The 25028-nt window shown below is 41.1% G+C and overlaps 3 protein-coding genes across 3 annotated transcripts; all 3 read right to left on the bottom strand.

Moving 5' to 3' along the window:
• Positions 1–486: 486 nt before the first annotated feature.
• On the bottom strand, positions 487–1683 carry LOC133367939 (olfactory receptor 11A1-like). Its single transcript, XM_061592023.1, has 2 exons — positions 1614–1683; positions 487–1436 (listed from the first exon to the last, which is right to left on the bottom strand). Exons 1-2 carry the CDS (start codon positions 1681–1683, stop codon positions 487–489), a joined length of 1020 nt encoding a protein of 339 aa, XP_061448007.1.
• A 4701-nt stretch (positions 1684–6384) lies between these two features.
• On the bottom strand, positions 6385–7398 carry LOC133367938 (olfactory receptor 11L1-like). Its single transcript, XM_061592022.1, has one exon. The coding sequence runs from the start codon at positions 7396–7398 to the stop codon at positions 6385–6387; it is 1014 nt and encodes a 337-aa protein (XP_061448006.1).
• A 15745-nt stretch (positions 7399–23143) lies between these two features.
• Positions 23144–24073, bottom strand: LOC133366394 (olfactory receptor 6F1-like). The gene has a single exon (XM_061589441.1). The coding sequence runs from the start codon at positions 24071–24073 to the stop codon at positions 23144–23146; it is 930 nt and encodes a 309-aa protein (XP_061445425.1).
• Between the last annotated feature and the right edge of the window lie 955 nt (positions 24074–25028).

The following is a 25028-nucleotide window of genomic DNA, read 5'->3' as shown; positions in this document are numbered from 1 at the left end:
AGGAAAGGTAATTCAGGGATATTTTCAACCATGTTTGCCACATGGAATAGTGCTCTTATTCCTGAACATCAACTCTTTTCCCTTTGTACTATTTGGAAATTATAAAGGAAGACATCTCACTGCATGAAAGGGGGAACCTCAACACACTACAACTGGAAGGTGGTTTGCTGTCACTTACTGTGACAGAGAGGCGGACAGCAGAGGCAGTAGGAGGTTTACACAGAGCAAATGCACTGACAAAATGCACTGGACATCTAGCACTCTTGTCAGTGTATGCGCACCACAAAAACCTTCCTGCCACTTTGCACCCCCTTCCCTTTCCCTCCTGGTAAGCAATGGTGACCTTCTTGCTGGGAGCTGGTGTAGCTGCTTCTGGTGTTTTTTTTTTTAACTCAATATCTGTCAAATGTGGTAACAATAGTTTTTAAATACAAATCAACAGAACTCCGTGTCTCTCCACATTCACGTGGCATGGCAAAGTTCTCTTCATTCAAGTGACAATGCAGAATTTCTGGTCAAAATCTTCCTCAGTGCATTTTGCACATCCTTATTCCTCAGACTAAATATAATAGGATTAACCATTGGTGTTCCTACTGTATAGAGAACAGAAAAGACTTTGCTTAGATTTGGACACCAAGTTGTCGCAGGTACGTCATATACCACCATCAATGTCCCATAGAACACCGTAACCACAATGAGATGGGAGGAGCAGGTGGAAAAGGCTTTCTGTTTGCTTTTGGCAGATGGGATCTTGAGGATGGTGGAGATGATTTTATAGTATGACAGAACAGTGAGAAGGAATGGAGAGAAGGATACAAGGGAGGCAATAAGGAAAGCAGGGATCCTCACTCTTTGTGTGTCTCCACAGGCAAGTTTAACGACAGGGGTCAAATCACAGAAAAAATGATCAATCTCATTAGAAGCACAGAAAGGCAACACAGAAACCATTAGTATGGTGACCACTGGGGACAGAAATCCACCAATCCACGACCCTATTGCTAACTTAAGGCACACTCTGAAGCTCATGCTGTTTGCATAATGCAATGGGTGGCATATGGCTATGTAGCGATCATAGGACATCACAGCTAGAAGAAAACACTCAGAAACTGCCAATGAGCCAAAGGCATAAAACTGGAAGAGGCAAGCTGAGAAAAAAATGGCCTCATGGGCAGTCAGGAATGTTTTCAGCATCTTTGGAACCACGCTGGTGGTGTACCATATTTCCAAGAAAGAGAGGTTTCCCAGGAAGAAGTACATGGGGTTATGAAGGCTATGGTCAGTCAACACAACCACCGTGATCATTGTATTTCCTGTTAATGTCACTATATAGACCGCAAGGAATATCACAAAAGTTGGGATCCTTAGCTCATAAAGGTTCCCAAATCCCAGGAGAATGAATTCAGTGATCACTGTCTGATTTGGACTTGCATTACCATCTGAAAAAAGAGACATGAGAAATGGAGGAGAGAAAGACCAATAGAAAAGGAAATCAGTTTAACAATAAACAAGTTGATTCCCTGTCAATCAAATTTGGTCACAGTGGAAAGCTCTGAATGTAAGATCAAATTCAGTAATAGAAAACTCATTGCCAAATACGCACATAGTGAACTCACCTGAATAGGTCTTCATGTTGGTGAAAGCTGGAATGCCTCTAAATGCAATACCAGGTTTAATCCCAGGCATCTCCAGATACAGCTGGGGAAAATTCCTCACTGAAATCCTGGAAAGCTGCTGCTAGGAATGCATCTTAAACTTCTGTTCTGCATACATTTGCATTTTTTTTATAAAAATCAAAAAGTCTCCATGAAAATGTGTATGCATTTTCAAGTGCTTTTCTCATAATATACAAATTTTGGATGCAATCTTGCCTAGAATGTGCTTTTTGCAAACCATTTCCCCTGAATAGATTTTCCCTTAATATATGAATTTTAGTGTGCACTCTTCGCAAGTATATGCATGTTTGGATACATTGGTTGGAGAACTGCATTGTAACATTTGGAAAAGTGTGTATTTCAAAAGAGAACTGTGTTTCAGTTCATGCATTGTTTTGGAAAGTATTAATTTAAAATGTGAACCAAACAAATTTCTCCCACATCCGTGCTGCTGCCACATAGTGTTGACATCATTGAGCTAGATGCTCCAATGTCCTGACATAGTAAAGGGGGCATCATTGTGCTGATCAGTGGTTGAAGGGCCTTGGAAGGATTTTTTGCAGATGGTTCATTCCTGTCATAAGCATTTCCACCTTCCACAAACAAACTTACATGTACAAGTTGATTTATGTTGTCTAATGTAGTCTCAACTGTTCTACCTGATTAGGTTCATTTTTGTCAGATGGGAAATAGCACCTCCAAATCCACAGGGAGTGGAGTGGACTCTTATAAGTCTTTGGGAGACCATAGCAATCAAACCTGCAAGGAGAAAAGAAAGTATGCTTCCAGGGCATGACAGAGAGCAGTTTCCAGTCTGCATCAACCTCCATCTGAAATAATCTTCTTCATTTATTTATTTATTTATTTAATTCAACTTTTATACCGCCCATAGCAAGGCTCTCTGGGCGGTGTACATCAAATAAAAAAACAAACAAATACAATTTAAAACCAGCTGGTCATCAAATTACAGAAGATGTATCGTGTAAGTGTCTGTTAAACATTAAATACAAGATACAAAAATATTAAACTATTAAGATATAAGATATTAAATATTAAAATGTTAAGATGTTAAAATGTTAAAATGCCTGGGCAAAGAGGAAGGTTTTCACCTGGCGCCGAAAGGATAGTAACGTAGGCGCCAGGCGAACCTCTTCAAAGGGTGTTCCATAATTCGGGGGCCACCACCGAGAAGGCCCTCTTTCTTGTAGTCGCCTTCCGGGCGTCTCTCTGAGTAGGCACCTGGAGGAGGGCCTTCGATGTTGAGTGCAGTGTACGGGTAGGTTCATATCGGCAGAGATGTTTCATCAGGTATTGTGGGCCCGTGCCATGTAAGGCTTTATAGGTTAAAACCAGCACCTTGAATCGGGCCCGGAAACATATAGGCAGCCAGTGCAAGCGGGCCAGAATCGGTGTTACATGCTCCGACCGCTTGGTCCCAGTTATTAATCTGGCCGCTGCATTCTGCATGAGCTAAGATGTTCCCTGTCCAGATATGGGCGTAGCTGGGCCACCAGCCTAAGTTGGTAAAAAGCACTCCGTGCCACCGAGGCCACCTGCGCCTCAAGTGACAAGGACGGGTCCAAAAGGACTCCCAAGCTGCGCACCTGCTCCTTCAGGGGGAGTGTAACCTCATAAGAGTGCACACCTGAGTTCTGCTGGGTAGCTAGGTCATGTGACCCTGGTGAAAGAGATTTGGAATAGGTGTAAGTCTCTCCTTGCCCCATCCCACCCCACCATGCCCCTAGAATGCCCCTTTTTTTACTCATGCTGATGTAAATTACACTGGCTTAAGTTCTACCAGCTGAGCCCTGGCTGAACTGGGGTTAGGGACTTACACTGGTGTATCTCCAGCTCAGCAGGTGAGAGACTTGCATCAGCAGCATAACCCCAGCTGAGCCCCGTCTCAGCCAGGGAAATCCAAGATCTGCCAAATCCAAACTCTCTTATCCTGGCAGATGGTGGATTTGGATTGCAATGTTGATCTGGAACCAATTCCAAATTCTTTTTTAAAAAGCGTTTGAAGGGAAGGAAGGAGGAAAAAAATCTTGTTTTACTTGACAATACATTTTCTTTCAAATGCATCTTTGAGTTCTCATGAGTTATATATCTATCAAAGTGTATTTTAAAAAAATGACCCAGAAATTATTTCGATCCAACAGAAGAAGAATATATAGTTCACTCAGTGTTTTATTCTGAGGAAATGACAGATGTGATGTGGATTCCTTGTAAATCAATAAATAAGGTGTTCATTAATCAGTAGCAAATTATTTATGGTTAGCAGTGCTCTATTGACTTAATTATCAACAACAGGGATCAATTTGCATCACTAGCCTATTTCTAGTTGGGAATATTACTCATAAGTCAGCTCAAATCTTCAGTGGCTGAAAAATAAGGGAGAACTATAAAACTGAGTGTTGTTGTTTTTAAATGTCACAGAGTCCACATGGTGATTGTCACAAAGTATAATTTCTTTTAAATCCATAACTATGCCATTTCAATATATTCTGCTTGCATGTAAGTGTCCAGACATATTGGAATTTTGCACTCCCTAAGTCTGCATTTTGAAAACACACCACAACAACAAACCAGAATTAACTAGAAACAGTTCTAAGTATGGATGTTGTGTTTCAGAGCAATAGCCAGAAACAGTGAGAGAGCCATGACATCTACACAGTTTATTGAAGATCTTAGAGATGAATGGAATAGGGAGTTAGAGTGTTCCATTTGGCTCAATCAGTGGAAAGTTGCTTTAGCATCTATATGTAGTGTTTCTTTAGACTTAAATTTGTGGTTGATTCAACAAAAAATGATGTTCAAAATATATTAAATTCTACAGCTCGTTTATAGGGAGGAATGGACTAGTTCAGATAGATGTGATGATATAACACTTGCTTGCTTCCTTTTTTCAGTTCTACCAGATGGATGGACAAAATCTCTCAGTTTCAGGTTATTTTTCCAATCTTAAATTTAGTTCACCACTTTTCCATCCCTTTGCATTAAAAAAATTATTCATGAAAACCTGCTAGCATATTAGTGCACATTTCTTTAATTTCTTCTAATAGATATATATTGTATTGTTCTGTCTAATATACACTTTTTCCCCAAGCTAGTTCTCCTAGTATAATGCGTACTGTGTGTGCACGCACACCCACACACCGGGGGGGCAGGGCAAGCTGATGCCCAAGGAACCCCGGATGCCTGGAGCCGGCCCTGCCCATAATTAAAGTTTTCCAGAGAGACGTGTGCCCATGCTGTCGAAATTTCTCAAACATCACACCAGTGTTATTCGATCTACACTGGCTTCCAGTTGTTTTCCGGACCCAATTCAAGGTGTTGGTATTAACCTTTAAATCCCTATACAGTCTCGGCCCAGTTTATCTAAAGGAGCGCCTTCAATGCCACCAATTATGCAGCCCGACAAGATCAGCCACACAGGGCCTTCTCTCAATCCCGCCAACAAAAACAGCTAGATTGGCAGGAACTAGAGAGAGGGCTTTCTCAGTGGCGGCCCCCACCCTTTGGAACTCCCTCCCACAAGATCTACGGCACGCCTCTTCCCTAAATGTATTCCGTAAAGCCTTAAAGACCTGGCTCTTTCAACAGGCCTTTGGGATTTCCGGGGAGGGTTAACTTTTATGATTGAAATGCCTCCTACCCTGCACTAGTATTGTTATCGCCCCTGTATCGTTGTACTGTTCATATATTGTATTATTGTATTTTACTGTATGATGTTTTAACTGTTTACATGTACGTTGCCTAGAGTGGCCATTGGCCAGATAGGCGACACATAAATTAAAATTTATTATTATTATTATTATTATTTTGTATGTTATTTTCACATTTTAAAACTTTGTTATTATTACATTTATATCCCATCTTTTCTCCAAGGTACTCAAGGTGGCGCTGGAGAATTGCATCACAAAATATGAAGTTGTGAATGATAGCTTATAAAGGGAGGGTTTTTTTGGTCTGTTGTTTTACATCTGTGCTGGAGTATATTTTTACATCAATACAAGAGTAAACAAAAAAAGGCTTGATAAAAATATGCATATAATCATTTCAAAATGCACCAAAATTGCATATGTCCTACAGTATCCTTGAGAGGTGGAGAGAGCAAATCAGCAGAACAAACTGTACATTGTGGCAAACTGCACATTGTGGCAAACTGCACATGCTAAATTAATGTTAGATGTACTAGTTCAACTGGAAATGAAGAATGGTGGAATGTAGTTGATAAAAAAAACAATTAAGGAATAAAATGTGGAAACTATTAATTCCAATCCTGTTTAAGGGAATTTTCGTCTATTCTGTCTCCATATATTTTAGATTTGAGCCCTGGCATTAAAAAAATAGATGTTGGAGCTACATGGCTTTGGATCCCTAATATAAATTAAATCCCTGATTTACATACCCAGATCAATTGCTTATGCGGAAATGCAGTAGGCATTAATCTGTAATCTTACACAATTTAAAAGGTTAGAGTGAAAGTGTAAATTGTGATAGAAACAGGAAACTGCCCTATAATGAGTCAGATCATTGATCCACCTAGCTCAGCATTGTCAACACTGACTGGCAGCAGCTCTCCAGGATTTCAGGGAGCTTTCTCTCCCAGCCCTACCTGGAGATGCCAGGGATTGAACCTGAGGCCTTCTGCATCCAAATCAGATGCTCTGCCACTGAAATATGGTCATTTGTTCTCAAAGAAAACAATACCTCACATATTAGAATAGGATCACTGGTCTGTTACCCCTTTTGTTGGGGTTTCCTTATACGTTGTTTCTTGTTCCACAGTGGTAGCCATGCAGGGACAAGACTTTTCACAGAGGAGTTTCCTCAGGGCTTCCTTGACCTCTTTGTTTCTCAGACTATAAATCATAGGGTTGAACATGGGGGTGATTACAGTGTACAGCAGAGAGAAGAGTTTGTTGAGAACTGGAGACTGTTTGGCTGAGGGGGCTGCATAAACACTACCTAGAGTGACATAGAACAACGTCACCACAATGAGATGAGAGGAGCATGTGGAGAAAGCTTTCCGCTTCCCCTTGGCAGATGGGATTCTAAGAATGGTGGAAATAATATTGGCATATGAAGCCAAGGTGAGAAAAAAAGGAACCATTGTCACCATGGCTGCTAAAATGAATGTGGTCATTTCTGCCACATGGGGGTCAGTACAGGAGAGCTTTAAAATAGGGCTTAAATCACAGAAAAAATGATCTATTTCATTGGCAGCACAGAATGGCAACCTGAAAGATAGCACAGTAGTTGGGATGGGAGTCAGAAATCCACTTATCCAGGAACCAGCTGCCATCTGAAAGCAGACCTTGATGTTCATGATGGCTGTGTAGCGAAGTGGATTGCAGATAGCTAAGTATCGGTCATAAGATATCACTGCTAAGAGATAGCATTCAGTGACTGCCATGGAGCCAAAGAAATAAAACTGGGCAATGCATCCAGAGAAGGAGATAGCTTCATGCATTGTGAGGAGAGTTTTCAGCATCTTAGGTACAGTGGAAGTTGTATACCAGATCTCCAGGAAGGAGAAATTTACCAGGAAGAAATACATGGGTGTGTGAAGGCCCCGGTTGAGTGATACAACAACTAATATGAGGATGTTGCCAGACAGAGTAATCAGATAGATGGCCAAGAATATCACAAAGAGGAGAATTTGTAGACCATGAAGATTCCCAAATCCCAGGAGAATAAACTCTGTGATGGCTGTATTGTTGTTTTCTAGTGTGATGAGCATCTGGAGTCCACAAAAAAGTAATGATATAATTGTTAAATCAAGATCAATTAAAATAAAATCACAATTCAAGACACAGAAAATAATGTCTATTTCTAGAAGGTCCACAGTTTGGTGTAACTAGGTAGGTAACTCAGCTGGGGACAGGCAACTGGGACCTACCTCATACCATTAGTAGCCTATTGTGCAGACCTGTGGATTAACTGTCTTGACATTGCTGCAATTTACCTGGCTGGGGCTGGGCACACTGTCAGAGCCAATCCAGCATGGGCTGCTACTTCCTCATATGCCCCATCTCTCAGGAAAATATTTTGGGATTGGGCTATGTACAAATTCTGTGCCAGGCCAGAAACACATGATGTGGACCCTGCATCCTGTACACAGTTACTAATGTGGTTTACTCCAAAATAGGCATGCAGAAGATCGTAGTTTTACAACCTAATATTATGCATGTTTCCTTAGGAGTAAGTACCACTAATTTATATCATTCTTACTCCCACATAACTGTGTATTGCCTCTATAGTTTCATTCATTTATCTAAAAACAAAACTTGCATTTTTCCCAAATCCCAGGAGAATAAACTCTGTGATGACTGTTCCATTTCTTTATAGTACAATGAACATCTAGACTCAACAAATAAATAATAATACAATTATTAAATCAAGTTGGATTAACAACTTGATCAACTGGACAATTCAGATCATCAAGAATAATTATTATTGATAACACTTTTTTCCCCATCAGGTCTGCAAACTGAACACAACATATGGAACTCAGCACGGAATAGGCAATTCCTGTGAAACTCACATCACAACCCAACCTGTCTCTAAAATATTTGTAGTTAGGCTGAGTACAGATTCTGTACAAGGATCAGAAAGTCCTGAGGTACTGGCAGTCCTGTCAACCACTTGGTCATATGCATTATCACTCAGAAGCGTCCAGATGAGTTAAATGGAAATTATATTTCAACCTGATCTTATGTATATTTATTCAGGATTGAGTTCCATTTATTTCTGTGGGTTGGACTCTCACATGTATACACTGCAGCCATGACCTCTGACAATAAAATGTGCAGTAAAATTGGCATACAATTGACAGGACTACTACCTGCTGATGTATTCAGTATGTCTCTACTAAACATTACTCATCCCCAGACATCAATGAAACATCATATCAGAGATAAAATGATGTCTAGAATCCTGTTGATGTAGATTTGGTGTATGCCTCCCCTAGAAGCCAATAGCATTCATCTTTGCAAAATGGGGATATAGAACTTGTCATTTCTCTGTCACAGGGAAAACTCCAGGATGGGAGGAACCTAATTTGTGGGAGTGAAGATGTGGAATGATTATTATTAGGAGAACAAGGATTTATTCCATGCTATACAAGACCTTCATATACTTTAGCTGAAAGGGGGGAAGTGAAAGATAGGATATTTTAGGGGAATGTCCACTACCCCTTGGAGGCATCTCTGTTCCATCCTCCCAAAAAAATAAGTAACTTGTTTTTTTTGGGGGGACAGGTGTTCTGTGGAGGCCTGGGAAATGGAGATACCAGCCCAGCAAAACCAAAGTCAGCTACAATATTAGCACTGTTTTTGGGGGGGAGGGAAAGGGTATGATCTTCACAAAGTTCTACAAAGTGGTCCATAGGATCAAACTACAAAGCTCACATCAACCTTCTTTATACATTTGCATTCTACATTTTAGAAAACATACCTCTTGTTTTACTGAGGGTTAGATGTGGTTTAAGAAGTTGAGTTCTGCAAAATGAAAGATGACCACTCTCCATCAGGGCAAGTTTGTTTTGGCTAGAAGGAAAGTATGCAGAAACAAATTTTGTGTTCTTGTTCAATCCTCTGTCTGATTTTGCCTAAGTATCTCTCTTTCCAGAGATCTCTAGGAATATTGTTTGTGGAATTCAGAACAAGCATATAACATGGGGTTCCTCTGACAGGCATACCACAATCCCCACTCATATCACAATCTCATCCCATAGATACATGAAATAAAAGTTTCTAGTTAAATTTTGAAATTGCATTTACTACATTTCTGAAATTACACATGGTTCACACTGGGGCCCAGTTTTCTGTGCCCATTTTTCAGACTTACACCTGCATGGGTTATATCTGTCTTGGCTCAACGGAGCTGGGATAACAAATTAAATTGGCGTGCATCTGGCTGATCCAGGATGAGTGTTACATAGGAGTAGCCTGGCTGAGTTGGGGACTAGCCGGCTGAGCCAGAGGTCCACCAGATTCTAACTCACTCATCCCAGTGGATCTTGGGTTTGGCTTGCGCCCTTAGTGGCTTAACTCATTGTCTTGTAGGACTATAAACACTTCATTGAAAGTTAGTTGCAGAAGAGAACATTCCAATGCTGAACTCCGATACACATTCCTATACATATCCAGGAGTAGGTCTCATTAATCTCAGTGGGACCTACTTCTGAGAAGATGTGACTGAGATTGCACTGTAAATCAGCTATATATTCTGGTCAATGTAAGTTTTAGTTTACAGAAAAATCAAAATGTGTTTTTTTTGTCAAACCTGAAAATATCTTAAGAGTTAACACTCAAACCACCCTGGCTTGGAAATCTTTTTCTGTGCCTGTAATACAACTATCCAAATTCTAATGAAATCAGCTGAGTTTCAGAGAAGACATAATCTTTCTGCCTTTCATATTGACATAGAATCCTAGTGCAATTAAGCCATGCAGTGCAATCTTACACATGCTTATTTAGAAATAAGTTCCACAGTATTAAATGGAGCTTACTCCTGAGTAAGGTGTGCACAGTCTGAATCATCAAACCATAAAACTTTGGATTTTGCTGTTGATCACTTCTCAGCTCATGTGAGCAATCCCACAATATGTCAATTATGTCTTCATCCAGTTAATGATTTAAATTATGGAACTCACTGCTACAACATGTGGTACTGGTGACCATTATGTTATAGTAGTTCTGAGTTTTTGTTGTTGTTTTTAACATTTGATGACAGCTGATCATGTGGATGGGTTCCACTGAAGTGTACTTTATGGGCCATTCACATTGATTACAAGTGCAATCCAAACCCCAGATCCGCTGAGATGACAGACTATGGATTCAGCAGATCTTGGCTTTTCTCAGCTGAACTGGGGTTCAGCCAGGTCTACAATGGCATAAATCTCTCACCCCAGCTGAGCCAGAGATACACTGGCACAGGTCCCTTACCCTCAGCCTATAGAACTTAAGCCAGGATAACTTACGCCACTGGAAGTCTCCCACAAAAGGCATTCCAAGGTGTGGCAGGTTGAGGCAAGGAGAGATTTACACCTGTTACAAAATCCCACTCAATTCAGTCACATGACCTAGCAACCTGGTGGAACCTACACCAGCAAAAAGGGTGGTGTAAGTTAAATTCCCTGTTAGAAGTCAATGGGGAGGGCCCAATCCTCAAAATTTGGTCTCTCGCCCATCTGCCAGCTCAGCTGGCAGTATCTCCTCCCAGAGACTAATGAGTAGAGCTTGGAAAAGGAGTAAGTTACACCAGTGAAATATATACTGGCTTCCTATAGTTAGGATTACTTTGCCCATGATGGATACCCATGGCTGAATTAGACAGACTTTTAATTCTCTTTTCCCCTTAATTGTCAGATGTGAGCTGGGAACCCACAGTTCCTCCAGAGCAAGTTACATGGTCAAGGGGTTTCCAAAACTGCTTGGTTGCAGGAGTTGCTTAATCTGTATGATGTTAAATCATTCATGCAATTGGGATAAGGACTCAGGGAAAAATAAACAAGCATAAAAATAAAAAATAAATGTGCTTAGGATCTGAGAAGGTTGTAACCAACCATCCTAAAGATTTAGGGTTGTATCCAACTAGGTTCTACTCAGAGTAGTCATGTTGTGTCCATCAATTTCAATGGATCTACTCCATGTAGAACATACAGTACATTGGATACAGCCCTTAGCATTTAAAACCATTTGTGCATGCTTTAGGAAAAAACAAGAGGACACACTTGATCTAAATGATCTACAAATAGCTATGACAACTGACAAATGCAAGCACACTTGAAAGCAAAACATGCTGAATTGAATGAACAACTGTGGTATGAGTCTCTTAAATCTATCTAACTAAAAACAACATTAAAATGTATCTTACCTTCATAGAAAATGTCCTCTCCAACCATTTATTGATTTTCTGAGTTAAACTTTAGACCACAGAACTATATATAAATTTGCAAAATTTGTATTGCCTTGCATTTTTGTCTTCCGTTTTGAAAGCTCTTGCATGACGTTTGAGCAGTTCATCACCAAATGGAAGGCAGAAGCATGAAGGAGTAATGTTGGATGTATATATTTTTTTAAAAAAAATCCTAGTCCACATAGTCAAAGCTAATTCTTGTATACTGACCTAGACATTAAAATAAAACTGACATTAAACTAAACTAACATGAAAATATGTCATGTATTACACTCTTTATTCCCAATAGAGAGCTGTTTCTAATTGGGATGGTGATGGCCAAATGAACTTTTTGAAGTGGGAAAAAGTTACATTGGAGAAATTACTTGGCTTATTCCATTGGGGCTGTCAGAAAAGTGTCAGTCCATGGGTTATGACTTTTTAATAACACTACTTTGCATAATACTGGCACCAGGTTTAAGACAAATAGGACTATGGCATAATTACATTTTTCTTGTCCTATGAAACTTATGCATCAGGATTTATTTAGGATGGCTTGGGATATAACCTGCCACAAACTGAATGATTTATTATTTTTCCCCATGAATGTCATAAGCCAATCTGCATATTCAACAGAAGCAAGTAGTAATATTTTTTCCATGGATTGTACTCCTGCTGGCAGGAAGGGCTGGTCCTACTATTAGGCCTCATGTTGCAGATACTGAAGGTCATGAAAAAGTTTTTTAGGTATTTAGCCTGTTGCAGTATTTTTTTAGACCTAGGGATTATTTATACACCCAGTTTGTGTGATTTTATGGTTCAGGTACCAAAATAACTTTGTCAGACTTGGATACCATACTATGCACTTAACTTGGACTGCATTCAGACAGCAGTTTATTCAGTTTTCCTTACATGATAATTTCAACAATGTTTTTGATCTTTTACATGACGCAAAAGCCACTTGTAGAAATCTAGTAGAAGGTTAGTGCTCATTTCCGTGTTAATTGCTTCCAAAAAACCCACAACTGTTTGCAACCCCATTAACCTAGAAAATTGTGGGAGTAAAGTGATGAAATTTGGGGTGATATACTGGCATGCAGTTCTTTCCTGCCATTTTAATGGGTGAATAATGGGGGACCAGAAATGTACATGTGCAGAAAGGGTGGAGTAGTAGCAACATGTCCAGTGATGCTCATTGTTGTGTCACAGTACACCCACTGGTGTGAATGAAATTTAGTGCAACATGGTGTTATATTGGTCAAAAAACCACAGTTCTATAACGCAACAGGTACTGCAGTGTGAAAGGAATGGTAGAAATTGGAACAGAAGGGCTATCATTATCATCAGTAAAAGTACCGTAATAAACCCCAGGCCTGAATGAAGCCTTTGAAGAAGTGAGCACCATTTTCTGTTCTGCCACAGGCAGCACAGATTCTTGGGCTAGCCCTGACTGCAGGGTATTGCATTATGTATATATTTCATTTAGTGCTGGGTCAGAGTATTCAGACTAGGGCAGGGGTGGGAAACATCAGGCCCAGGGGCCAAATGCAGGCATCTAAAACTGTCCCTTCGAACTCTCTCTCTCTCTCTCTCTCTTGGAACTCTATCCCTGCTTCATGCCTTCCTTTAGTGCCTTTATCTGGCTAGAATGTATTATTGAACTCTGATAGTCAGCAGTGTAGTGGCAAATTCAGAAGTGCAGAGTTGCTTCACAATAGTCAAAGCCACACCCCCTTTTTGCTGCTGAGTTGTGAATGAGATCCCTGATAATGCCTTCTTTCACAACAACATATGTCCCTAGGAGCCAATCAGCATGAAAGGGGAGAGTGTTGGCTACTGAAAAGAGTCTTCTCAGTGGCTGACTTACCACCTTTTACTTTGTTTGGCTCCAACCAGTAGGAAAGGACAAGGAAGCATGTTAGAAGACACTTCTCAGGCTCACACCCCTGCTGATAGTACCTCTTGCTTGGCTGAATGGAGGGTGGAGCAGGTGAGTGTGTGGAGAAGGTAGCCTACTGCACAAAGGTAAAACATTTGTTGCTTCACCCCAGTAGTGTACCAAGGGGGGAGTGGAGGGGGGAGCCTGCCCCAGGTGCAGTCAATAAAGGGGTGCAATATGGAGTAGGGTTACCAGGTGTCCAAATTTCAGCTGGAATTTCTGGTTTTGGGGGAGTCCCCTCTGGGTCTCCGGATAATTTACCTTAATCTACGGACTCTCAGCTTCAATTAAAAAAAAGTCTCTAGGTGGTCTGGTTCCTGAGATATACACCAAAACTTCACTCCCCCCATGACTGTTTAATCTGTATAGCAGCTCTTAGCTCCAGAACTTGGAAAAGTTACTTTTTAAAACTACAACTCCCATCAGACCCAGTCAGCATGGCCACTGGATTGGGCTGACGGGAGTTGTAGTTCCCAAAAATAACTTTTCCAAACTCTGGCTCTAACCCCACCCTTTCAGGATTGTAGCCAATAAGTGAAGCCAGGGTTGTGATTTGTTGACCCAGGCAGTGCTTAGGCTTCATTGCAACATCAGAAAATGGTGGTTTTGAGATCTTCAGTTTGAGTAAGTAAGAATATGGCTTAAAGTTTTTTTTCCTCTTGTGTGCAACAGTCAGATGCTGGGCTGTTGGAGAGGGCAGTGCTTTGAAAACCTTGGCAATATGAAAGTATTTAATCCAATACTTGCTCTTCTGGGAGTAAAACAATGCTAATGCCATGTACCTGGAGTAAACCCCACTGAATTCATTAGGACTTATGTTTGAGTAGACGTGGTTAGGATTGTGCTGTAAATTAATGGGACTTCTGAGTAAACATAACAAAGAATTGTCTTTGTGTTGTAAATCTTTCCCTTCCTCTCCAATCCTATTTTTAAAGCAATTAGGCAGGGTTTATCTAGGTATCACATTTTTTATTATGTAGGAGACTAATACTGATTTTTTAAAAAATGTTCTGCAATGACCAACTGGTTTGACAATAAACTATTATATGGGGTGTATTTTTACAAGTATGTGTGTGTATGGAGTCTTTCCAACAACCCTGTGAGGTAGGGTTGGTGATTGGAAACCAAGGCAGCTCACAATAAGAAATAAATCCCTTTAAAAACCAATAACCATAAAAAAGTATAAACAGTTGCAAAACAGCTTAAAGTGGCATGATTCTGAATTTTGGGTTGGGTGAATTAAGTTTATTTATATATTTTTAATTATTATTTGATTTATATCCCGCCCTTCCTCTCAGTAGGAGCCGAGGGCGGCAAACAAAAGCACTAAAAACACTTTAAAAATCATAAAAACAGACTTGAAAATATATTAAAACAAAACTTCTTTAAAAACTTTTTTAAAAGCAGTGACTCCAAAATTTATTTATGTATTTATTTACAACAGTTATATACTGCTTTATTGTAAAAAATCTCAAAGAGGTTTACAGAAAGAATTAAAACAATAAAATTATTGGCAAAAACAGACATGTATTGAAAAACATTCAAATTAATAAAACCAACAATGAGTTAAAAACAGATTTAAAAAACACAATAGCTTTTACATGCATGGATAGGCTTGCCTAAACAAAAATGATTTTAGCAGGTGCTGAAAAGAGGCATCTGCCTAATGTCAATAGGCAAGGAGTTCCAAACCATAGGTGCTGCCACTTTGTTGTTGTTATGTGCCTTCAAATCAATTTTGACTTATGGCGACCCTATGAATCAGTGACCTTCAATAGCATCTGTCATGAACCACCCTGCTCAGATCTTGTAAGTTCAGGTCTGTGGCTTCCTTTATGGAATCAATCCATCTCTTGTTTGGTCTTCCTCTTTTTCTACTCCCTTCTGTTTTTCCTGTATTGTCTTTTCTAGTAAATCATGTCTCCTCATTATGTGTCCAAAGTATGATATGTGTCCAAAGTCAGAGGAAGGCAATGGTAAACCACCTCTGAATACCTCTTACCAGGGCCGGTTCCAAGGGTCTGCCAGGTGGGTCACTGGACCGAGGGCCCCTGAGGCTACAGGAGTCCCTGAGGGGCCCCTCTGCTCCCTTTTCGTGATTCAAGGCAGGATCGCTGCCACGGATAAGAACATAAGAACGTAAGAAGAGCCTGCTGGATCAGGCCAGTGGCCCATCTAGTCCAGCATCCTGTTCTCACAGTGGACAGCCAAGTGCCTGGGGGAAGCCCGCAAGACCTGAGTGCAAGAACACTTGCCCCTCCTGAGGCTTCCGGCAACTGGTTTTCAGCAACATACTGCCTCTGACTAGGGTGGCAGAGCACAGCCATCATGGCTAGTAGCCACTGATAGCCCTGTCCTCCATGAATTTGCCTAATCTTCTTTTAAAGCCATCCAATCTGGTGGCCATTATTACATCTTGTGGGAGCAAATTCCATAGTTTAACTATGCGCTGAGTAAAGAAGTACTTCCTTTAGTCTGTCCTGAATCTTCCAACATTCAGCTTCTTTGAATGTGCACGTTCTAGTATTATGAAAGAGGGAGAAAAACTTTTCTCTATCCACTTTCTCAGTGCCATGCATAATTTTATACACTTCTGTCATGTCTCCTCTGACCCGCCTTTTCTCTAAACTAAAAAGCCCCAAATGCTTCAACCTTTCCTCATAAGGGAGTCGCTCCATCCCCTTGATCATTCTGGTTGCTCTCTTCTGAACCTTTTCCAACTCTGTAATATCCTTTTTGAGATGAGGCGACCAGAACTGTACACAGTATTCCAAATGCGGCCGCACCATAGATTTATACAACGGCATTATGATATCGGCTGTTTTATTTTCAATGCCTTTTTCACAGCTGCTGCACTCTGGGTCGACATTTTCATCGTGCTGTCCACTACAACCCCGAGGTCTCTCTCCTGGTCGGTCACTGCCAGTTCAGACCCCATGAGCATATATGTGAAATTAAGATTTTTTGCTCCAAAATGCCTAATTTTACGCTTGTTTATATTGAATTGCATTTGCCATTTTTCCACCCATTCACTCAGTTTGCAGAGGTCTTTTTGGAGCTCTTCGCAGTCCCTTTTTGTTTTAACAACTCTGAACAATTTAGTATCGTCGGCAAACTTGGCCATTTAGCTACACACTCCTAATTCTAGGTCATTAATAAACAAATTGAAAAGTATAGGTCCCAATACCGATCCTTGAAGTATCACACGGCGATAGCTTCGGGGCTCTGCCATTCCCTTGCTTAACTTACCTTTTCCTGCGGTTGCACATGCAGTGGTGCCCTTAAGAAAGATGGCGGCTGAGGTTTTCCTAGGGGGCTGAAGCCTCTGCCGCCATCTTGGCTGATGACATGCATGCGTGCTGCACGCTCGCATCCCTGCCATGAACCAAGATGGCAGCAGAAGCTTCAGCTCCTTGGGCACACCTCAGCCGCCATCTTTCTTAAGGGCACCGCTGCATGAACAACTGCAGAACAAGGTCAGTTAAGCAAGGGAATGGTGGAGTCCTGAAGCTCTCGCCATGCGTGAATCGCGGAAGGGGAATGCTGTGGCCCAGGGCAGGCTTTTGCCCAAGGGCCCTGGCATGTCTGGCGCCGGTCCTGCCTCTTACCATGAAAACCCTATGAACAGAGTATCCAAAATGCTGCCACTTTATAGGACTGATTTCTTACCAGAACAGAACAAGTACTATGTGGCACCCATAACATGGACAGGACAGCTTGAACTTGGCCTGGTAGCAAATCAGCAACCAATGCAGATTTCAGAGCAGAGGTATTATGTGCTCATAGGATCTCACTCGTGTCAGCAATCATGCTGCAGCATTCTGCATTAACTGACTGGCTGCAAGGATTTTTTTAGTTTTGGTTTTCAGTTATGAATTCTGATTGGTTGTGGGATGCTAAGTTATCTGCCTTAGTCATAGGAATCTTGTTGTGTTTGGTATGGTATTGCATTTAGGAAAGCATCACAGTATTTTGTTTTTCATTTTCTGTTTGCATTTCATTTACCTTTAACCTCACTCCCTTACATCCATAGAAGCAACAGCAGTGGTTCTATGTGCTCACCTCAACCCCCTAGAACCCATTAATGATACAACTTGTTGGTTGCATGGCAGTTTGTTTCTTGCCCAATAGTGGTAAAAGAGAATTCACATATTTGAAAGTATGGCTGCCGTTGTTGTTTCCAAGCTGCTGCCTGTGTTTTCTCTCTGTCAGTTATTACTCACTGGAATTGAGTTGGCTGTCAAAGTCAGTCTATAGCAGCTCACAGGGTAGACAGAAAGGGTAGAGTATCTTTTTACTCTTACTCATTTCTGAGACCTCTTTCTGAAGTGAAGGGTCAAATCTGTAAAGACTTTTGGAGCAGCCACATTAAAAGATAAGGGGAGGGCATTCCAGGCAGGGGGTTGCCAACCCTGCTTAGATATGGATGTCTTCGCAGAGGATCCCTAGTCAAGCTTTACCAACAGTGCAATCCAAACTATATCTAGTCAGAAGTAAGTCCTGTTGAGTTCTATGGGGCTTAGTCCCTTAGTACATGTGTTTAGAATTGCAGCCTTCAAGGGCATCCATCTTTACTCCCCAATGCTTCCATCTAACATCTCCAAAACACTAGGCTCCTTTCTTCCTACAGTGGCCTTCTGGTGACTGGCCTGGCCTGGAGGAAATTAAACCCTTCTTGCCGAAAGCAAGTAGGCTAGATTAACTGTTCCCTACCCAGCTTCCATCTTTTAGCTAAGATTTCTTGCTTAATTTCCAATCAGATATTTTTAATTGTATGCTCTAAGCAACTGTGATTGATGCTTAATGTATCATGTTTAATGACATCACTTGGGCCCACCCTATAACATCACTCAGGCCTGCCCCTAAAATCTCAGGCTTTAGGATGCTTCTGACCTGGCAACCCTAAGATGGAGTGTTCATTATGAAGCTGGACATGCAGCTATGGAGGCCGAGCCCAGTGGCAGTGGCCTGGGTCAAGCCATGTGCATCATGACAGGCACCTTGTGGGGCTTGGGCCAGAGCCTGGTATGCCTGCTGGCCCTGCAGCTGGCACCCGGCTCAGCCCTGCTGCTGGTGGCGTGCTCGGCCGGTACCCTGGGCGAGCTGGAGGGTGAGCTGCACGCTGCCTGCCCAGTGCTGCGTGTTATGAGGAATCAAATATTGGGAATGTTTAATCTTTGATTCATCTCAGTGAACCAGAGTTTGAAAGGCCTGCAACAGCAAAGATTCCTGGGAAACAGCCCCTCTGTGACCTCTTGCAATACCTGAAGGTATAGACTTCCTGACTCCCATGGAAATTTGGATTTGTCACCCAGTAAGAATAGGCGCTCCTTTCAAACAAAGGAAATGTTTATGATAATCTAGGCCTTCAGGAGGAAACAGAATAGCTCCTTTCAAACTAGGAGGTGTTTTGCATTTCTAAGGCTTTGGAGAAGACAGGATAAACGCCTGTCAAACAAAGAAACTGTTTTACACAAGGATTATGATAACCTTAACCTTGAGGAATCATCAGGAATCTACTGCAGGGAGATCACACCTATTATCTGGGAACTGATCAGGAAATGAGTGGGTTTACACCTTCCTGATCACATTTATATTGGGGTCAGTTTAGTTAGAAAAAGGTATAAAACATGAGGAGTGAGAAGGGGAGGGCAGTTCCTTTTCTGGAGGGCTCTGACCACTGCTTTTCTTACCAACACACACTAGCATCTTTGGGACAATTTCAGAGCTATGGATTAGGGTGAGAACTTTCAAATCTGGCACTGGTTACAAAAGGCGGAGCTTTTGCTCATTGGGCTAGATACGAAAGTCTCTCTCAGCCTTAGTCTTGCAGCAACTCTCCAGGAAAGGTATATGCAACTATCTGGGCCTTTTTCTTTCCTTCCCCCCCCCCCGTTCTGTATGGGTGAGCTTAATGTGAAGGTTAGTCTCTTTGCTTTAGTCTATCCAGTGTTGCTGAATGAATGAATCATAGTTAGAAAGCTACTCATTGTTAACTGCAGTTGTAAACTGCAATATTTTTCCTTGTTTCTTCTCTTAATAAATCCACTCTTTATTTTACTTTCAGTGTATGTATTATTGGGTTAAGGGTAAAATTATACATGCTCTGGGGGGTGGCGTGCAGGTAACTCCAGCAACAGATCCTGCTGCTCTTTTTTGGGGAACTTGGATTTCTAGTGAGCTATGCTCATGAAGAAGTTCAAAGTCCTGTAGTAACACTGCACATGCAGGGCCTGCCTGCCAACCTGGCCTCGGATGAGGGGCTGCAGCGCATGCTCCAGACTGGGTGGGTGCTCCACGGCAGGGCTGGCCAGCTCCAGTGGTTTCTTAGCATCAATGATGCTGGTGAGTGCCCTCCCGTTTGAAAGAGGCCTCTGAGGCTGAGCATGTGCAGAGTGCTTTCGCTATTCACGGTTTGCCAATCTCCCCCACACAAGTTCCTGTGCCCTGCTGTAAGTAACCCTTCGCAGGCCGCCTTCTGCTTCCCCCCCTATGGAAGTTTTAGAGTGGAACCTCATGGGCGCAGGGACCTCTCTTCTTGTACCCTGTAAAGCACTAGGCATAGTGATGCCATCATATAAGCAAATAAAATTGTTTCTGTATCTTTAAAAGTTGTGCAGGGAGAAGGGAGAATTCCACCTTGTGGTTTTTCCCATTACAGTGTTGCAAGAACACCTGCACTTGGCTGACTTTCTCTTCTCCTAAAGATACAGGATCAGTCTCAGGCCCTGAACCTGGCAACCCTATTTGGAGTTCAAGTAACTTCATACACTATGTGTGCCCACCACCACCCAAGAATGCCTCCAGGATGCTTATTTATTTATTTAATACTTACAGTGATTAAATTGAAAAGAAACCTCAAACCATAACATGATATAATCATAAATATACAATACCATAACATTTTTATGTTGTTAAGTAACATGATTTTGAGGGGGATGTTGTTTGATTAAATAGCCACTGATGGGCTGCAGTTTGCATCTATACCATTGTTCATGTGATTGGTGAGGTAAGAAAAGAAAAAAGACCAAAATATACATTTACAACCCTGCAGTAGTAAAGGAATGAAGAGAGGGTCTCTAAATATTAATCATTAAGGTCAGATCAAGCACGAAAAGTCCTGTCAGGGTAGGCAAAGTTAGGTCAGAACACTCTTATCCAGAAGAACAGGACCTTGGGGAGCAGGAAGTGGGTGTTGCTGGCTGGAACTCTTCTAAAGACAACTTTAAGAAGCTGTTATCTCAGAAGGATACCAGAGTGAACTGAAGTACTGTATAGGTTGACAAGACCTGAAATTTGGTTGGATCCAGCCCTCTGAAGGAGCTTACCTGATTTTTCATTATTTGCCTTCTGTAAGGCTGGGAGGTGGCGGTGCTTCAGGGATTCATCCTCAAAGGAAAGTGTCAGGTACTGACTGTTCTTCCTCTGAGGAAGTAATCTGAGCATCATCCTCATCAGAGGACTCCACCCCACAGAGCAAGGTCCCAGGGTGATGCATCATGACAAACTGTGAAAGAGAGCACAGATGTGGTGCCATACAAGAGCCTAAAGTGCTTAAGGACGTTTACATTTATTCTGTCTTCATGTACTTCATGGGGCAACCCTGACCACAAGTGTTGTTGGGGCTGCATCGTGGTGATTTGTGACACAAATTCAACCTTGCTTTTATACCACTAGGTTAATAGCTTATGCAAAAATAGACTAAAGTCACAATTCAGAACCAAGATCCACTGGGATGAGTAAGTTAGCATCTGGTGATCTTCAGCTCAGCCAAACCACTTACTAGAACTTAGGATCACTTGTCTGTTGAAACATCTATTGGGGTTTCTATTGTCTCCTGGTCCATTTTGGGCCACAACCAAGAGAATTATTCTACCAATTATGTCATCCCTGGATGGCAGAACTCTTTCAGTAAAAAGTCTGCTGGGCATACACATCACTTATGCATAATTGACCCAAGACACAGACGGTTTTATAAAATGCTAGTCAGAATAGACGTATTGAAGTTAATGGCCATTATTTAGATTCATTAATTTCAATCGGTCTACTCGGAGTAGAACAAATATTCAATACAACCCAGAAACATAGATGTGCAGAAACTTTGGATATTCTTATTTTTGGTGTAATCTACAGCTGCAAATTTAGAAATAATGACCATAATTTAAATAGAAATACAGTACATCTCACCATAGTGTGGAAGCCTATGTGCCGTCTGCTGTCCAGCTGCTAACTGTTGATGAACAAGGCCCAACTTTTCGTTCTTATGATTCTTTATCTTTAAACTGAGTTTGGGATGGACAGACCCTCAAATAGAGGACTGTCCTCTGGAAAGTATGACATATGGTCACCCTAACTCTTAAACATACCTCAAGAAGCAAGTTAGAATGTGGCCATGTTTTCTGTGAGCATACCTTTCAATATGCTAGGATATAAAGTAATTAATGAACAAGAACTGATCAATGTATGAATGGGGTTATTATGTATTAAGGAGGCAGTTGCACAAGGGACGTTTGATTCTGTAAACTATTGCAGTGGACTGTGTGCCTTATTATAGCTATTCTATTTTTTTTTTTTTATGGAGATCTCTGAGCTTAGTCCTGAACAGACATAGGGCTACTTTTTTTGGCTTATATTATGGGAGTAAATCCCACTGAAGTCAATAAACATGCAAATGACCAAACCTGACCTTCTTTTCCCCTCCCCCTCTTGCCTGCTCCCATCCCCCTCCTCCCCTCTGCCCTTTCTCCCTTCCCTCCTTCTCCTCTCCTCATCCCCTGTGGTCAGTTTCACCTTTTCTAAGCATGATTGATGGGAAGTAAATCCCACTGAACTCAATAAGCATGCAAATGATCAATCCATTCTCAGCAAACTTGCACAGGATCCCATTTCTTACCTCCTGGATTAAAAGCAGAGAAATTCACCAATAGGCAAAAAAAACCCATTGCGGTTTAAGAACTTACCTATAGCCCACAGATATCTCTATCAAACTTTAAAAAGCAGGGGAATTGGGCAGCTATAGTGAATGCACCAGGGTAGCGGGAGACCTGACCTCCTCTCTGAGATATTGTACTGCCCTACAAATTTGTCAAAATGCAAACACAATTTGAGTTGGTCTTTCACAGTCCAATCCACTTCCTTTGTAGCTTGGAAGAATTTGGTAACATGTGCCTCTGGGCATATACTTTTGAATAAATATGCATAGCGTACACTGCAAGGTACTTTTAAATTAGATTTATTTCATTGTTATTCCACCAACATCTGATTTTTTAAATCAAAATAGTTTATTTTTCATGTTTTATATTCTCTCATCATGAAATAACTGTTTCATCTATTTTATAAATTTTCAAGAATCTTAGATGTTTGCTTCTCTAATAGACCTGATTGCATATTATGTGGGCAAAATCAATTGATTATCATTATTTATCACTATTAAACTCTCCCCCTTTCATTTTTCATTTTCAGTATGCCTCTATAACCACATAGAAGCTTTGTATAGTACTAATCTTTGGATCCATCTGCTATGAAACGCTCATTGTTAGAATATTTACATAGTCATGCAAATTATGGAAGAGCAAAATCTCTCAAACCATTATCATCTCTCATGAAAAAAAAATGTGATTTCACGACACACGGTAGATGTTTTGCTTCATTCCCAGTGTAATAAATGTTTCACAGCCACTTTTACCTCTTTGTTTCTTAGAGTGTAGATGAAAGGATTTAGCAATGGAGTCACAACTGTGTTCAGGATATTCACTATTTTAGTCTGCTCTAAAGATGTCCATACAGAAGGCTTGACATACAGGAAGATGGTGGATCCATACCAAATGATGACTACAGCGAGATGGGAAGAGCATGTGGAAAAGGCCTTTTCCTGTCCTTTAGCAGATGGGATGTGCAGGATGGTGGAGATGATGTACATGTAGGAAAGAAGGATTACCACACATGAACACAAAATGACAATGATGGAGAGGACAAAAACTGCCATCTCAACGACATGGGTGTCAGAGCACGAGAGAACTATCCAGGAATCAATGTTACAGTAGAAGTGATTAATCACATTAGGCCCACAGAAGGACAATCTTGAGATCAAAAATACTAGCATGGAAATAAAAATGAAACCACATAACCAACAGCCTGCTGCCAACTTGCAAGAAAAGCTGATGTCCATGATGGTATTGTAGTGCAGTGGATAACATATGGCCAAATAACGATCATAAGCCATGACAGATAGCAGGAAGTTCTCTGTGCATCCAAAGGAGAAAACAAAGTACATTTGCAGAATGCAGCCATTGAAAGAGATGCTTCTGCTCCTTCCCAGAAAGATGGCAAGGGTCTTAGGGATAATGGCTGTTGTGTACCATATCTCCAAGAAAGACAGATTGCAAAGGTAGAAGTACATGGGAGTATGGAGAGGATAATTTGTTAATACTAGAATGATGATAGCCACATTTCCCAAAATAGACAGGATGTACATGATAAGAAAGACCATCTGTGAATACTGAGATCCTGGGAAACCAAGAAGGATGAATTCCATTACTGTTGTTTCATTTTGTTCTGCTTGATTGTGCTGTGGCATCTGTCTTCTCTTAGTCTCCAATCCTATACACATTTATTTGGGAGTACATGTACTTGTTGAACTCAGTGGGGCGTTCTGAGTAGACCTGTATAGTATTGCTCTGCTAATTTCTGAAATAAAAGTGAATTGACATAGATAAGGTTTCCTTATCGATTATTGTATTATAAAGTCAGTGAAGAAATAATCCATTTTTGCCTTGAGGATCTAATTAAAGCTTTTGTCTTTACAAACTAAAATGGCTCATGGTAATGTCCCTTGAAAAACCAAGGTGTATTGAAAGAACAAAACCAGCCAGATAAAATCATGAGTACACTGTGGAATGGGAAGGTGGAACAGGTTAACGGCACATCCATTAGAGCACCTTTGATAAACTTCCAAACATAGCACATCTCACTTTGTATCTCACAATACAATGCTCCACTACAATCACATCATTCAAAGTGAAATAATTTATGCATAGGTCTAAATTACTTTAGTGAATGTGGTAGCCAACATGGTATCTTCCAGATGTTGCTGGACTACAATTCCCCTCACCCCTCAACGTTGGCCATGCTGGCTAGGGCTGATGGGAATTTTGGTCCAACAAAATCTGAAGAGTGCCATGTTAGCTACCTCTGCTTTAGAGTATTCTTCGTGACAATGCTAAGGGATGAGATGCTAAAACTGGGTATGAAGGAAAGGAGAAATTGTCCCACACACCAGTCTTTGTGATTCTCCTTGACAAGTACTTCCTTAATGACCTACTAGGAAAAATAGTACTAACCCTAACCGTAACCCTAAAAACTGTAAATATAATGCCTTCAAGTCGATTCCAACATATGGTGACCCTATGAATAGGGTTTTCATGAGGCTGAGAGGCAGTGAGTGGCCCAAGGTCACCCAGCGAGTTTCATGGCTCTGTGGGGATTTGAACCCTGGTCTCCCAGGTCATAGTCCAACTCCTTAACCACTACAC

This window comes from Rhineura floridana, chromosome 11 (genome assembly GCF_030035675.1).
Source record: "Rhineura floridana isolate rRhiFlo1 chromosome 11, rRhiFlo1.hap2, whole genome shotgun sequence".
In the NCBI taxonomy this organism is placed as follows: domain Eukaryota; kingdom Metazoa; phylum Chordata; class Lepidosauria; order Squamata; family Rhineuridae; genus Rhineura; species Rhineura floridana.
This window is presented reverse-complemented; position numbering and strand designations above follow the sequence as displayed.

Coding starts and splice junctions, on each gene's coding strand:
- LOC133367939 (XM_061592023.1), bottom strand. CDS start 1,683: ATGCCTGGGATTAAACCTGGTATTGCATTTAGAGGCATTCCAGCTTTC. Junction 1,437..1,613: donor CAACATGAAGACCTATTCAG/GTGAGTTCACTA, acceptor CTCTTTTTTCAG/ATGGTAATGCAAGTCCAAAT.
- LOC133366394 (XM_061589441.1), bottom strand. CDS start 24,073: ATGCCACAGCACAATCAAGCAGAACAAAATGAAACAACAGTAATGGAA.
- LOC133367938 (XM_061592022.1), bottom strand. CDS start 7,398: ATGCTCATCACACTAGAAAACAACAATACAGCCATCACAGAGTTTATT.